General features: G+C 36.3%; 1 protein-coding gene across 2 annotated transcripts in view; it reads left to right on the forward strand.

The window, feature by feature from the left end:
* Positions 1-8581, forward strand: part of LOC127625425 (keratinocyte-associated transmembrane protein 2-like) — a 44227-nt gene extending 35646 nt beyond the window's left edge. Inside the window, exon 4 of one of the 2 annotated variants that reach the window (XR_007968286.1) lies at positions 8482-8581. Coding sequence is in view for 1 of the 2 variants with exons in the window: in XM_052100720.1 (XP_051956680.1) it covers positions 7237-7368 (132 nt within the window). In the remaining variant the exon portion in view is untranslated. Of the gene's footprint in view, positions 1-7236 lie in introns of both variants that reach the window. The other variant, XM_052100720.1, reaches the window with a different exon arrangement.
* Positions 8582-15868: the final 7287 nt, after the last annotated feature.

Here is a 15868-nt window from a genome sequence, read left to right on the forward strand (position 1 = left end):
CAGGTGTACCTAGGAGAATTGATGCTGTTTTAAAGGCAAAGGTGGCCACACCAAATATTGATTTAGCTTTTTTATGTTTATTGGACTTTGTATGACATTCAATGATAGTGCCTATAACTTGCACAGTACTGCAGTCGCTGGGTGATGGCGCCACAGATGTGCAGTCATGTTGGAAGTGTTTCCATTTGAGTAGGCAACGTGTAAAACAATACTTGCACGTCATTTTTTTGTTTACCATTCTTCCTCGCCATTATACTCAATGGCAAAACCGGAATGTCCCCACACCACAGATTTGATTTGTTAAAGTGTGAAATCTGACATCGGCATTGCAAGCATGGTTAAGCGCCCCCTAACTTTAGTGCATAGTGATTGGATATTTACTTGCGGGATGGGGTTTCCTCATCTAAGCGCGTTTACACACGGGCACACACAAATAGAGCCAAATCGGAGAGAAATTATTTAAACACAAAACCTCAATTCACAAGTGCATATTTAACCGTGGATGTCCTACCGAACGGTTCAATAATATATTGAGAATTGTGGCATCCCTAATAAATAAATATATACACACACACACACACACACACACACACACACACACACACACACACACACACACACACAGTGAATCCGGAAAGTATTCACAGCGCTTCACTTTTTCCAAATTTTGTTGCATTACAGCCTTATTCCAAAATGGATTAAATTTATTATTTTCCTCAATTCTACAAACAATACCCCATAATGACAATGTGAAAGAAGTTTGTTTGAAATCTTTGCTAATGTATTAAAAATAAAAAAATGAAATAAATCACATGTACATAAGTATTCACAGCCTTTGCTCAATACTTTGTTCAAGCACCTTTGTCACCAATTACAGCCTCAAGGGTTTTTGTGTATGATGCTACAAGCTTGGCAGACCTATTTTTGGGCAGTTTCTCCCATTCTTCTTTGCAGGACCTCTCAAGCTCCATCAGGTTGGTTGGGGAGCATCGGTACACAGCCATTTTCAGATCTCTCCAGAGATGTTCAATCGGGTTCAAGTCTGGGCTCTGGCTGGGACACTCAAGGACATTCACAGAGTTGCTGTAGCAACTGTAGCACATTGTTATCTTGGCTGTGTGCTTAGGGTCATTGTCCTGTTTGAAGATGAACCTTCGCCCCTGTCTGAGGTCCAGAGTGCTCTGGAGCAGGTTTTCATCAAGGATGTCTCTGTACATTGCTGCATTCATCTTTCCCTCGATCCTGACTAGTCGCTGAAAAACACCATGGTATTGGCTAGGGGATGAGCAGTGCCTGGTTTCCTCCAGACATGACACTTGCCATTCAGGTCAAAGAGATCAATCTTTGTTTCATCAGACATGGTCTGAGAGTCCTTCAGGTACCTTTTGGCAAACTCCAGGGGGGCTGCCATGTGCCTTTTACTGAGGAGTGGCTTCCATTTGGCCACTTTACCATACAGGCCTGATTGGTGGAGTGATGCAGAGATGGTTGTTCTTCTGGAAGGTTCTCCTCTCTCTACAGAGAAACGCTGGAGCTCGGGTTCTTGGTCACCTTCCTGACTATGGCCCTTCTCCCCCGATCGCTCAGTTTGGCCAGGCGGCCAGCTCTAGGAAGAGTCATGGTGCTTCCAAACTTCCATTTATGGATGATGGAGGCCACTGTGCTCATTGGGACCTTCAGTGCTTCAGAAATTGTTCTGTACCATTCCCAAGATCTGTGCCCCGATACAATCCTGTCTCGGAGGTCTACAGACTATTCCTTGGACTTCATGGCTTGGTTTGTGCTCTGACATGCACTGTTAACTGTGGGACCTTATATAAAAAGGTGTGTGCCTTAACAAATCATGTCCAATAAACTGAATTTACCACAGGTGGACTCCAATCAAGTTGTAGAAACATCTCAAGGATGATCAGTGGAAACAGGATGCACCTGAGCTCAATTTTTAGAGTCATGGCAAAGGCTGTGAATACTTAGTGGATATAAAAAGTCTACACACCCCTGTTAAAATGCCAGGTTCTTGTGTTGTTAAAGAATGAGACAAAGATAAATCATGTCAGAACTTTTTCCACCTTTAATGTGACCTATAATGCGAACATTTCAATTGAAAAACAAACCGAAAATAAAAATTAGAAACCTTGCAATAACCTGGTTGCATAAGTGTGCACACCCTCTTATAACTGGGGATTTGGCTGTGTTCAGAATTAACCAATCACATTCAAACTCATTCAATATCATATTTAAAGATAACATGTATAAATATTTCATCATTATATATTGAATTATTGTTATATGAGGGGCTTTCTCAGCAAATATTTGTTTATGTGATTGAATACGATTAATTGCGATTAATTAATCGGGACACCATGTAATTAATTAGATTTAAAAAATGTTATCGATTGACAGCCCTAATATATATATATATATATATATATATATATATATATATTATATTATATATAATGTTTGACAAGAACATGAAATATATCATTTTTTTATTCTTTGTCATTTCCACATTAATGACACATTATTCACATTACATTTTAATGTAAAAGTGGCACTTATGTAATGAGGGGAAGACCATCCAAAACACACTGCAGACTTTGCTCTCGGAGACATTGTATGGTATCCATTATGTCTGCACAACTGATTGAATTAAGAATGACATTGTCATACACAGTCTTGTGTGATTAATTAACTGCAAAAGGCTGCATTTTATAGAGCAGTCTGCATTTACCGATACGTGATTGAGTGCCGCACTCGAGTAGGTACAGTATGCTAGAAGTGCCGTAATATAAGAGAATGTTTATCATATTATATTTTAAATAGTCTTGCCAGTTAGTGAAAGATGCATTTGATAGGTCCCAGTTTCCTTGTTTTCCTTCCAGCATAAAACTGAATGTCAAGCCATACTTTCCTTACAAACCTTATGGATGTGTAAGAGGAAAGTGCAAGTGCATTTCTAATTTTCTCCAGGTCGGACTCAGTAATACGGGTTGATGAACACTGCTGTGTTTCCTTGCGTGTTTTTTTGTAGCGCTTCACAGTTGATTTAAAGATGACATTGCATGACTTGATTATGTTGTGTTTTGTGATGTGACTGTTAATCCTGGCTCTGAGACTCAACAGACTTGCTACATTTTAATCATGTCCAGAGGTTGTTTGAACAGAGGCATAAAACTCTTGCATTGTTATTATGGCGGACAGCAGGATAGGCCCATTAATATAGATTACAACTGACAAGAATGACCTGAGCATTAAACAGTTTTACTCATGACAGCCAATCAGAAATGATTGACCATGGCATAAGATATAATAAGCAAGCATCTACTCTAAATTTGTCTACATTTAAGGAATATTTTATGTCCTGCTTGAGTCTGTTTTGTTGTTGTTGCAGAGGACATGGATACATTTGGGTTATAGATCAAAGTTCAGAGATAGTAGAAATATCAATAAAGACAATTTCATGGTAGGCCCACACTTCAGACCAATCAACACGCCAAGAAAGAAATAAGTATACTTAAGACAAAAAGAATATTGTAGAACTGTATGAAGCTTTTACAGTGCCTAAAGATTTCACAATTCACAGGAAATAAACATTGAATACTTGCTTTTTGATATTATCTGATTTGAACATTTCATATTTATTGTTTAACAACACAAGCACAAGCGAGTGAAAGCAACTTCAAAGTAAAAGCGCTTCACGTGCACTGAGTAAATGTTATGTTCACTGGGCACTATACAGTTAGTTTGATTTGGTCTTTTGAGTCGAGTGTGAAGCGACTGGGATGAAGATTAGCACCTCTAAATCTGAGGCCATTGTTCTCCGCAGCAAACCGATGGAGTGCGTATTCCAGGTAGAGAAGGAGGTATTGCCCCAAGTGAAGGAGTTCAAGTACCTCGGGGTCTTGTTCACGAGTGAGGGGACAGGGGCAGCGGGGCGGTATTGCACTCGCTCTATAGCACCGTTGTCACGAAAAGAGAGCTGAGCCTGAAGTCAAAGCTCTCGATCTACCGGTCAATTTTTGTTCCTACCCTCACCTATGGTCATGAATATACAATGTATGCTTAAAGTATTTTTGAACACTTGTATAAGATTTGCTTCAACTTTTGCAACTTTTGCTTTAAGTTTTTACCAAGTACTAAAAAAAACAAAATAAACAAGCATACAATAGAATGAATAAAAAACAATTTCCAAACTAATGTGCAAAGTGCTCTCATATTAATAAAGCTGCATATTGCCATTTTTCTTCATGATAAGAAAATGCACAGTGACAAATATTATGATTAAATAAGTCGCGAGCAATCGCGTTCTAATCTAGCTGCATTAAGTGTGCGCGCTCGAGGGATGAGCGTCCCTGACCAGAGTCTCTCTCAGCCGGGTGCAGTTTCAATCTCTCCCCCTTAGATCGGGACATTCGCGCAACTCATTCGCGCAACTCATTGAACTCACAAAGAGAAATGCCAGTTTCTGAGTTTAAAGTTATTAACATGACCTGCTTCTGTATTATTTGAACTTTAATAAAGCTATATCACATTAAATATAACTGCATTTGTAACGCCGGGATGTTTCCTTTAAAGAGCTCCGGCTCCGCTTATTCCAAAACGAGACTGCTTCTGAATTTACTTTTTTTTTAAATTCCCTAATACTTTGGGACCTACATAAGAAGCTATGAAAGTTTAGAGTGCATCTGGACTGCATCTGGACTGTGATCTGTGTAATTATTCCTCTCCTGCGTCAGTCGTGAACTGCAGTGCTGCTCTCGCGCGTCATTAGTTTAATATGATTTCATTTTACATTCAATGAGATTAAACGACTATCCGACAATGACAATTTTTCTCGTATTTTTTTTTTATTTTCGACGTTGTCGATAATGTCGACTAATCGTTTCAGCCCTAATGCAAATGATAATATGCTTTTAAACTAACCTGTTTTGGTTGCTTGAATTAATCCAGGTGAGAAAATTGCGAAGCAGCGTTTACAAATAGGTTTTTGCTTATCTATGATGTTTCCCTTTTCATCAGCCTCAAATACAAAGAACCTGGCTTTTTCCACTTTTCTTTTCGACAAGATTCAGATGAGACTACGCAGCAGCTACTTTGCTTGTCGCCATCTTTTGCTTGTTGTGAGAGTTCAAAAGTTCCCGACTCTGCATGGGTACCGGGTAGATTCGGTACTCCGGTACCTTCAGAAATGCTGGTATCGTAAACTATTAACAGGCCAGAATGTTGCGATCGTAATGAACGTGATGGAACGGGACTTAAGTGAAGAAGGTCACTTAAGTACTGCTGGAGCTACACCATTCAAAGCTTTGTATGTAGTTAACAGAATTTTTAAATACAAAATTTAACATGTAGCCAATGTAACTATGATAAAATGGGACTAATATGATCATATTTTTGGTTCTCGTTAGCACTCTGGCTGCTGCATTTTGAATCAATTGAAGTTTATTTATTGATCTTGCAGAGAGCATGTGCCTTAATTTAGCAATGTTTCTTAGGTGAAAGAATGCTGTTCTACAAACATTGGTAATTTGATTTTCAAAGTACAGATTGATATAAAATATAACACCTAAGTTCTTCGCTGTTGAAGATGATGTAACAGTACATTCATCGAGAGTCAAATTATATTGTAGCAGCTTATTTTTTGTTTTTTGGTCCAATAATTAGTACCTATGTTTTTGAAGGAAATTTCAGGCCATCCAATCTTTTATTTCATTGATACACTCTGCTAATTTGGAGAATTGTGAAATCTCATCAGGTTTTGAAGAAATATAAAGTTGTGTATCATCAGCATAGCAGTGGAAACTTATTCCACAATTCCTGATAATAAAAGCATATACAAGCAGAGGCCCTAAAACTGATCCCTGTGGCACTCCATACTTTACTTTTGTTTGGTTTGACAATTCCTCATTTAGGCCTACATAGACAGAGTGGTAGCAGTCTGCTAAATAGGACCTAATGCTACATTGCTACAGAGATGCTAATGCAACTCCACAAATGCCAACATAATTCTCTAGCCTATTCAAGAGAATGTCGTGATCTATCGTGTCGAATGCAGCACTAAGATCTAAAAGCACTAGAAGTGAAATGCAGCTGCAATCAGATGATAAGAGTCATTTGTAACTCTGATAAGTGCAGTCTCTGTACTGTGATGAGGCCCAAATCTTGACTGAAATTCTTCGTATATACTATTTCTCTGTAGAAATGAACATATTTGGGAGGATACTTCCTTTTCTAGTATTTTTGATTAAACAGGATATTTTAAATCAGTCTATAATTAACCAGTTCTCCAGGATCAAGTTGTGGCTTCTTAATAAGCAAATTTGATAACTGCTATTTTAAAGTTTCTTGGGACATGTCCTAAGGATAGCGAGGAGTTAATGATATTAAGAAGAGGTTCTGAAATTACAGGAGATACCTCTTTTAAGAGCTTAGTTGGTATTGGATCTAACAAATATGTGGCATTTGATGTTTTGTTAGCTCTTCATGACCTATGACAGGGAAGGATTGAAGTTGCACGTGAGGAAAATTATTAGACACTGTTTTCTGAGGTGCTATGACAGATGATTGCATAATTCCAATTTTATTTCAGATTATTTCAATTTTATTTGTAAAGAAAATCATGAAGTAATTACTCTAGTGCTGTGACATAATATCTGGTTCTGTTGAGGCTTTATTCCTAACCAATTTAGCCACAGTACTGAATAAACACCTAGGATTGTTGTGGTTATTTTTTATGAGTTTACCAAAGTATGCTGACCTGGCAGCTTTTAGTGCCTGTCTGTAGCTACAGAAACTATCCTTCAGTGCACCACAAAATACTTCTAATTGTGTATTCTTCCACATGTTGCTTTCTTGAGAACATGAGTGTGATCATTGTACCATGGTGCAGGGCTTATTTCTTTAATTTTCTTTTATCGAAGTGGGACGACACTATCAAGAGTGCTAGAGAAGACTGCATTTATATTTTTGGTTATTTCATCAAGTTCTTCTGGGCTGTAGCGTGGTGTAGATTTGAGTAACATTAGCTGATCGCAGCATACAAGAGACGAGGTAATGATAAAAATTGTGTGGGACTGCATGGCCCGTTCTTTATGTAGGCAACACTTAAACAATCAGAGAATGTTTTTTCTGAATTACGATTTCGAATCAGCAGGTCGTTGCAGTAGTCTAAAGCTGTAAGATCACTCTGTCATCATTATTAACATTTTGCTTTCTTTTTGTCTGCATGTATAGCTCATGTTACTGGCTCAGAGTCGCCACTGGAGGGATGGCTTCTGCTCACGTGGTGTTGAGTATCACAGACTCGACCAGAATGTCAACGAGGCCATGCCTTCACTCAAGATGACTAATGACTACATCTTCTGAACAACTGCTTGAGTTTACTGAAGAAGAACGAAGATTTTGTGTGCACATGGTGTCTTATTTAATCAGGGGAGGAGTGGTTGTGCTATGATAATTATTTATTATATGTGTGCTCGCTAAAGAATGGTCATTCCTTTTGGGAATGTGTTTGGTTGTATTTTGTGTTTTACTTTCTGCTTTCTTTGGTGTCTATGAATGCAGATGTTTTACAATGGTTAATGTAACTGATTATTTTCGAGCTTTCGGACATTTTTGTACTTAATTTTGTAGACTTGATCTCTGCGGAATGAATATAATAGAAAATAAAATAAAGGTATATCTGTGTAAATATTTGTTTATAATACTTCACATTAAACCTAGAATGAACAAACAAGTAATTACGATTTTCTCTGCCACGTGCAGTGCAGAAATGTGGCACGTCAATGTTTAAATCTGCTCTGAAACACAAATTTTACATTTTGTTTTAACTCCATCACAACATTTGTCTTCTGATTGCCTCTGTGATGATATATATTGTCCAAAAGCAACTCAGACCTACCAGCAGACATTGAGTAATACTGCTATCCAAAGGCAAAATGCTGTAACTACACATTTTGTCAAAAGATTGTCAAAAATTGCATTTACTTTAAAATACACACACAAAAATCTCAGTTTCAGGATGGTGTAGTTACTGCGTTTTGCCTTTTGAAAGATAATAGCTTAATGTGTATATCTTGTAGCACATACAAACTTCAGTACTGCAAAAACGTAAAGTTAAAGCTAAATTTGAACTGCTGTGTACTTTGTAGCTTTTTCTGAGCTGGTCCCTCATATGTTTATGTTCTGACTTCAGTGAAGTTGTTTTTCAATGCACATGCTGACCTGGATTTTTCATTGCCAAAGGTCTGGAGATATAGACATAAACTGTTTTGTTTCCTTGTTTTAAATCACTTCATATGAGTGTTTGCCCAAATTCAATAACTATACCAAGGTTAGTCAAAATAATCAGATCAATGTGCATCTAGAGCTGGATTGCTGCGGTTTAAACTCTTTAGTAAGTCTTCCTTTGGTCATTTTTAATAATTAGAGCATTTATTAACTGAATCATGTCACTGTTTTAAACGAAAGCACATGAAGGTTGTATAGGTGCATGCAATATGTATATGATGAGAAGCTATTGGGTTCTTTCAGTCAGTTGAAATCATGTTTCTTCAATAAAGCACCCACTGTAAAGGAATCAGTCGTTGTGTTTCACACCTTTTATTATGAAACAGATTTATGATTTTAAGAGATTGCTTTATCATATGTATATACATAAATTAGCAAATGATGCCAAATCCATGACAAAATACACGTTGTGTAGATTATTCACCTGTTTAAATATTTGACTTTTGCATTATACTTAACCATGTGCATAATTCTTATGAGGCTGGTGAATTTAATGATATTTTTCACCAAAAAAATATATTAATAATATAAATATAATTATTTTACTCTACATCATAATTGTTAATGCTTAAAGAAATTAAGCATATTTTTTTGGATCATTAAGACTTGCTATTGTGCCTTGTTACATGACATTTAAATGTAATTCTCATTATATATGCAAAGGTTCATTTCCATATTTTCCATGAATAAAATTAATGGAAAAAACATCTTAAGTGGTACAAAAGACCAGACATATAATTTCTATCAGTGACCTGGAGATGTTCTTTAGTAAGACTCATTCAATCAATGCATGGCATAGTAAGACTGTCTTGAGGAAATATTTTAAACAAGGATTTAATTCACAGTATGAAAATCTAGATTTTTGTGGACGTCACTAGGCATCATAAACCCATTGCCAGGACACATTGCATAGGCCTATCAGTGGCTATATTGAATTTGTAATAAATTCACATCATGCGTTTCAAGCTATGCAAGAGCACACACTCAAACAATTATCTGCTGCTACTAAGAAGATCTGCTGGTTTGTTTCATGGTAAATCTATGCATTATGTAATTTTGTTTGTGTGTGTGCCTATTTTTAAGATTTACACTTTTTAATTTCATAAAATTAAATACAATTGAAATGAGTGGTCTTTAGTAAAATAAAATAAAAATATTTTCTCGTATTTCATTTGGTTAAACTTTGCACAATGAATTAAATAATTGATGGCATTTTGTTATGAAATTGAAATGTTTAAATCTTAATAATAGGCTAAAATAAAAAAAATGTGTGAAACTATATGGCCTTAATCTTTTCTTATATTCAGTATGTTGTCACCTAGGGAAGTTGCAAGGGATGTCAAAAGTCCAATTACACAAATGTGTGTTTTCCGTCCGTCCGTCCGTCCGTCTGTCTGTCTATCTATCTATCTATCTATCTTTACGGCACACCTTCCTTGGTCTAGGGGTATGGGAAGGTGTGTAACCAATGTTTTTGGAGAGAGCGCAAAAGTGATCCTGTCTCCAGGTCCCAGAGTAACCTAATCACGCATTGTTGTGACAGATCACAACCATGCTTGATATAGTAAAAATATAACAAATTTATTAAAGTAAACAATGGGATAAATGGAAAACTTCAGGAGTGGAACCGGACAAAATAATAAACAAAAGACATTCTTCCAAAAGGGGTTTAGAAAGTGACTTACCTATCAAAAAGTAAAAGAGAAGAAAACACAAATCACTTCCCTAACTCCCTCTCTATAAATAACCAAGAGAAAACAGAATTCTTCTGTAAATGGCGTCCACCTCCCTACTAAATAATCCCACAACACAAACAACTTAAATAGACTCAAAATTAAAGTTAAAACTGGGGTAATAAACTTGTAGAAGTTGCACATTGAACTGTAAGGCATTACCAAAGGAATATAAACAGTAAACAACTGCAAATGACAATTCTGTTAATCAACTCGCACGTAAAGACACTGACAAGACTGTTGTCTAACTCACATTAGCACACAACAATTGCAAAGCTGGGACCAAGAGATAGAATGACTAGTGCAGGAGAAAATATTCTCTGTGTCTGGTGAAGAGAGTTGCAGAGCCTCTTATACTCTACATTCCTGGGCTGAGACAAGGAAATACACAGGGAGACACAACACACAATAAACCACATTAAACATATCACTATCACAATGATATAATATACGTCCCTCAGGACGTAACACTAACTAACTATCTATCTATCTATCTATCTATCTGTCTGTCTGTCTGTCTGTCTGTCTGTCTGTCTGTCATCTAGTTCAAAATTATCTCACTGCAAAAAAATTATTTCCTTACTGAGCATATTTGTCTTGTTGTCTGGTAAAAATAGAGAAACATTCTTAAAACAAGATTTTGTTTTCTACCTGAGATCCAGAATGACAAGATTTAGTTTTGATTTAGAGTCTAACAGAATTTAACGAGGATTCAGTGTAAAACAAGAAATTATTTGACAAAGGGGTAAGAAAAATTAACTTGTTTCCCCTCAGAATCCTTCTTTTTTTTTTATTAATATAATCATTACAAAATGTTGGTAGATTTGTCTGAAAACAAGACAATATACAGTGTGTGTGTATATATATATATAGGCCTATATGACAAAAATACTATAAAATATATTTAACTAGTCTTGTAATAAGCTGGACAATGAGCAGTCAGATATTATTTACAAAATAAACACCAACAGAAAGCAAAGTGGAGGTGGAATTCCTGTTCAGCAATTTTTCTTCTCACACATTTACATAATTTCAACGCAAATCAATATTTTATGTCCATTAATTTCTTTATTTGTTTAGTAGCCATGTAATTAGTGGGATATTGTACAGTCAGCCGGTTGTTATTGTAAAATAGACACCTTCTGATACAAGACCCTGATCACCCTGTCAGGGTTTGTTTTGCGATTACAATAATGATGAGAAATAATAGTATGTCACTTTCACTGTCGAAAAACAGTGAAAAAAGCAATGTAAGAATACAACAAACTCAGCAACCAACAGAAACTCTGACAAAATAACCCGCTGTCCCACAAACTACCCTTTGTTTACTCCTTTAGAAGTCCAGCACATGGAGAATTGCTAGACATGGACCAAGACCAGATGTCAGTGTTTTTGAGGTATTCATCCAATGGTCCCAGGCACAGAGTCCAGCACATCTCCTGTCTAGAGGGATGTTTTCATCTGCCACAGGGGCCCACCTCACATCTCCATGTCCTTTGCATGGCCCTGAGCGAAATCATTCAAGTGCCTCAATACAGCGGCAGGGATGCAGGAAATTGCTTTCCAGTGCGAGCAGTCGCTACTGATGAGGGCTTGATTGTGATCAGGTGAAAATAACCTCCTTCAATAAAGCAAGAGGAAGAACAGCAACAGAACTATTTGAAACAACACAAGTAATCAGCTTTGATTCGAAGACAAAATGCTGCGATACAACAGCACATGATGCCTTGATTTTATTTCTCTCACTTAATTTAATTCTGATAAATCACTGTGTTTCGATCCATTCTTGCCAGAATGTTAAATGCTGTTTCAATATTTGCTCAAACTAATAAAGATATAAAAGATTCATATTGCATTAGCAGATATGCACTGACTTAAATGTTTAATGTAATGGCATTCAGACGTTTTTATTTTAAAGAAAGTTACCAAAAGTAATAATAAAAGTTTGTTTTAAATGATAAAACAATAGACAAAGTGTTTACAATGAAGACAATGCATGACACTTCAGTACAAGTTAAGCTCAATCAACATGGCTGTAAGGGGGTTAAAGGGAAAAGAGGAGGTGAGAACCAGCTTAACAATATACATTATATTTTAATGATCAACTTAACCAAAAACACAAAAACAACCACATAATTCTCTCTCTCTCGAACTGTCGTCACCGGTCGCCTTTATCCCTCGCGCACCCCATCAGGCTGATTGGGGACCGGGCACGTGTTGTTCCGACCCGGCCCCGCCATCCTTCGTTCTACAATGGCATAATATTGATTACTACATATAATAAATTAAACTCAGAATGGTGCCAGTCCATAAAGATTAAAATACTCACTGTTTCAATAGTATAGCCACAAGACATAAACATACGATTGTTCTATTCGATTGAAGCATAATAAAATCGCTAATAAGGTTTATGGCATTGCGTCGTCATGGCTTGTATGACTGGTAAAGTGATACATTTAAACATCTGCATTACATAATGAAGTACATTTACAAGCTTGCTCATGTACTATCAGGTAGCTCAACTGATAGAGTGCTGCACTTGCAATGCAAAGGACCGGGGTACTAAAGTTCTGATAATTATGCAAATCTACACGTGAGCCGAAACTATATGTATAGCACACTTACATCACACAGACGTCTATTTGATGTGTGTTTTTAGATCTGGATGATGTATTTTATAGGTTGTTTTCTCATCTGCAGTACATCTATGTGACGTTCCTTCTCGGATGACAGTAAGACATTCAGCAGATATCTTTGATACGTTTATGATTTAAAGTGTTTGCAAAATATTAGTAGATTTTAATTAGAATGTGATGTTTTCTAGCATAAACAGACATCTCAGAGATAGGGCTGGGTATCGTTAAAACATTTTCGATACTGATATCTTGACTTCGATACTGGTTCCTAAATTATACTTTTTTCGATCCTTTGGTTTAAAAAAAAAAAAAACTCAGCAGGAAAACGACGAACTACCGCAGGTTGGACGCTAGGTGGTACTATGGGGTAATTTACGGTAAACATGGTTAGGGTTAAGCTTACACAATAAAGCAAGACACCTTCATTTCAAACCTTGAAATTTTAGTTAAAATAAATACAAATAAAGTTCAAATGAAACTGGAAAAAAATAAGTGCATTTAAAATGTGTTCAACTTTTTGAAAGATGGATTTACAACAGTCTTGATCTCTCTGGCAAACAAGATTCATCCGTGCATTCTCTACCCGTCGGGTATTTCGTTATCCAGGAAAATATATCGTGTGTGTGAATTTGTTTTGTTCCCTCCTTCACGATTTGCGAGTGTGATATTGCTTATATAGCCTACAACAGTTCAATGAACAAGTAAATAATTTTTTTTTAGGAAAAACCGAGTAAGGTCATATAAACACATTTGTGCATGGAACTACTTTATTACGCTACGGATCAAAACAAATGATGGTTCAAAACAAATGATGCATCCAAACCTCAGTTAGTAATTCAAAAAGTTCACTTCAGAAATAATATCATGGCTTGTGCTGTTTCTAACAAGTTAGTGGATAAACAAGGATGGATTGATGGGTGTGTGCGTGTCTATGTGTCTTTGTCTGTGTGTGTGTTTGTTAGAGAGCGAGAGAGAGAGAGACGGAGCGTGAGTGATCACCTGTTGCCACTCCCAAGCAGATATGCTGTCAGCATTCTGAAGGTCAGCTTTCTCAGTGGAAAAATAGCATCCAAGCATGGGTAGCGATGTCCTCCAACATTTTTAAACAGTGTGTATCCAATGTGGAAACTCGGTAAGCACTTCAAGTTCTGTAATCAAACAGTCCTTTGTATCGCTCAGCTGCAATGAACCTTAATCCTGAAATTGTTCATTTAAAGCCATTTAAAACAATATCCTAGCTTAAGTAATGTAGTGGTTATACGAGCGATCATGGAGCCCTGTTCTATGTAAACGGATTTACTTTAGGTCACCAACTGGCTCATATTACACACAATTATCTTTTGCCACCAACTGCTAGCTAACATATGTAATTTCAAAAATAAAGACTAACACATATATACTGCACTTACACCTTAGTTTAGAATGGCACGAACACAAGCGGAGTGATGTGTCCAAGTGCTGATCCTTTCAGACCTTCAGTGCTCATGGAACCTCCCTCGTCCAATCAGATTTGACCGGAACTAACTGTTGTATATATATATATACAAATATCCAATCACATCGGAAACCTGGGGGCTGAGGGATTAGTGAATATTTTGTTTTATTGATTTTGCATTGAAAATAAAAAAATGTATTTAAAAAACGAAAAACTTGAATCAAATACATTTCTAAATTCAAATTGCACTCCAAATGAAACGAAAAAGCAAATAAATAAATAATAAAGTGATAAAATAATCCGTCTAAACATGCAGGCTGAAAAATACTTACACAAATGAAGACATAAAAACAATTATAAATGTAAGAATAATCATTCTAATGATGATAATAATCACGGAAACATAAATCATGTTCGAAGTGAAGGTGTTTTTGTATTATTTGATAAATTTTGTATTATTTGATATAGTTTGTATTATTTTACAGGCTGCAGAGTTGTGTTCACAATAATGTCTGAGGTCATTTGCAGCACTCATAAAAAATAAAGTGTGAGATCTTTAGATGCACGTTTTCCACGAGACTGCATGACTCTGTATCAGCGTGTCATATATGGGCATATACAGCTTTTCTGTCATCTGTACTTAATATTAAAGTATATATTATTTAATATAATAAAGAGTGTTTCTTCAAACACGTTTCTTTGTGTCTACGGCAGATTATTTGTAATATTAATTTGATAATAATAATTTAATAGATTAATGGGTAAATGAGCCAAATATCGTCATGACATTGTCAAAGGCATCAGCTATTGGCGATCACTCTGACCATCATTGATCCCCAAGATCATTGTCTGTTTGCTCAACCCTAATGTGCATTTCTCTCTATAAATTAACAATGTTCAGACAGTCTCTTGCTGATTTTTCCGACACCTTCAGGATCATTTCCGCTTTTCCCGGTGTTGCGTTGTGTGTGCGCTTGTAAAATTTTATTTTAAAGGCTCATTATTATGGTTTAGTATTTCTCTAATGTAGAACAGTGTTAGCAATGTTACTGATAATATTCTTACTCAGCCCTGGAACTCAAACCATTTTCACTTGAACTCTTTGGATCTCATATTGAGAGTTGACAGCAACAGATTCCAAATGCAAATAGCACACTTGAAATGAACTCTGGACCTTTTATCTGCTCCTTGTAAATGGGATAATGAGGCAATAACACACACCTGGCCATGGAACAGCTGAGCAGCCAATTGTCCCATTACTTTTGGTCCCTTAAAAAGTGGGAGGCACATATACAAACTGTTGTAATTCCTACACCGTTCACCTGATTTGGGTGTAAATACCCTCAAATTAAAGCTGAAAGTCTGCAGTTAAAGCACATCTTGTTCGTTTCATTTCAAATCCATTGTGGTGTGTATAGAGCCAAAAAGATTAGAATTGTGTCGATGTCCCAATATTTATGGACCTGACTGTATATAAACTTTTCATTCACAGTAACTGCCTGTCATAATGCTATTACTATCAAACTTTTCATTTGCATCTCTTCTCATTTGGTTTAATGCATTTCTCTCTCATTTAATCCAACTGTTATTAATGGCTAATCTATTAATCATGTGGTATGTCAGTTGATTTTAAACTGGTCTGATTATTGTGTGTTGGTAAGGTATAAACTACAGTAATTCCTGTAAGAGCTTTCAATATGCTCTTACATATGATTAGACCAATCATAATTACCTGGTGATCACAATTGGATAACATACAAGTAAATGCTCTT

The sequence above is a fragment of the Xyrauchen texanus genome, chromosome 31 (genome assembly GCF_025860055.1).
Source record: "Xyrauchen texanus isolate HMW12.3.18 chromosome 31, RBS_HiC_50CHRs, whole genome shotgun sequence".
Classification (NCBI taxonomy): domain Eukaryota; kingdom Metazoa; phylum Chordata; class Actinopteri; order Cypriniformes; family Catostomidae; genus Xyrauchen; species Xyrauchen texanus.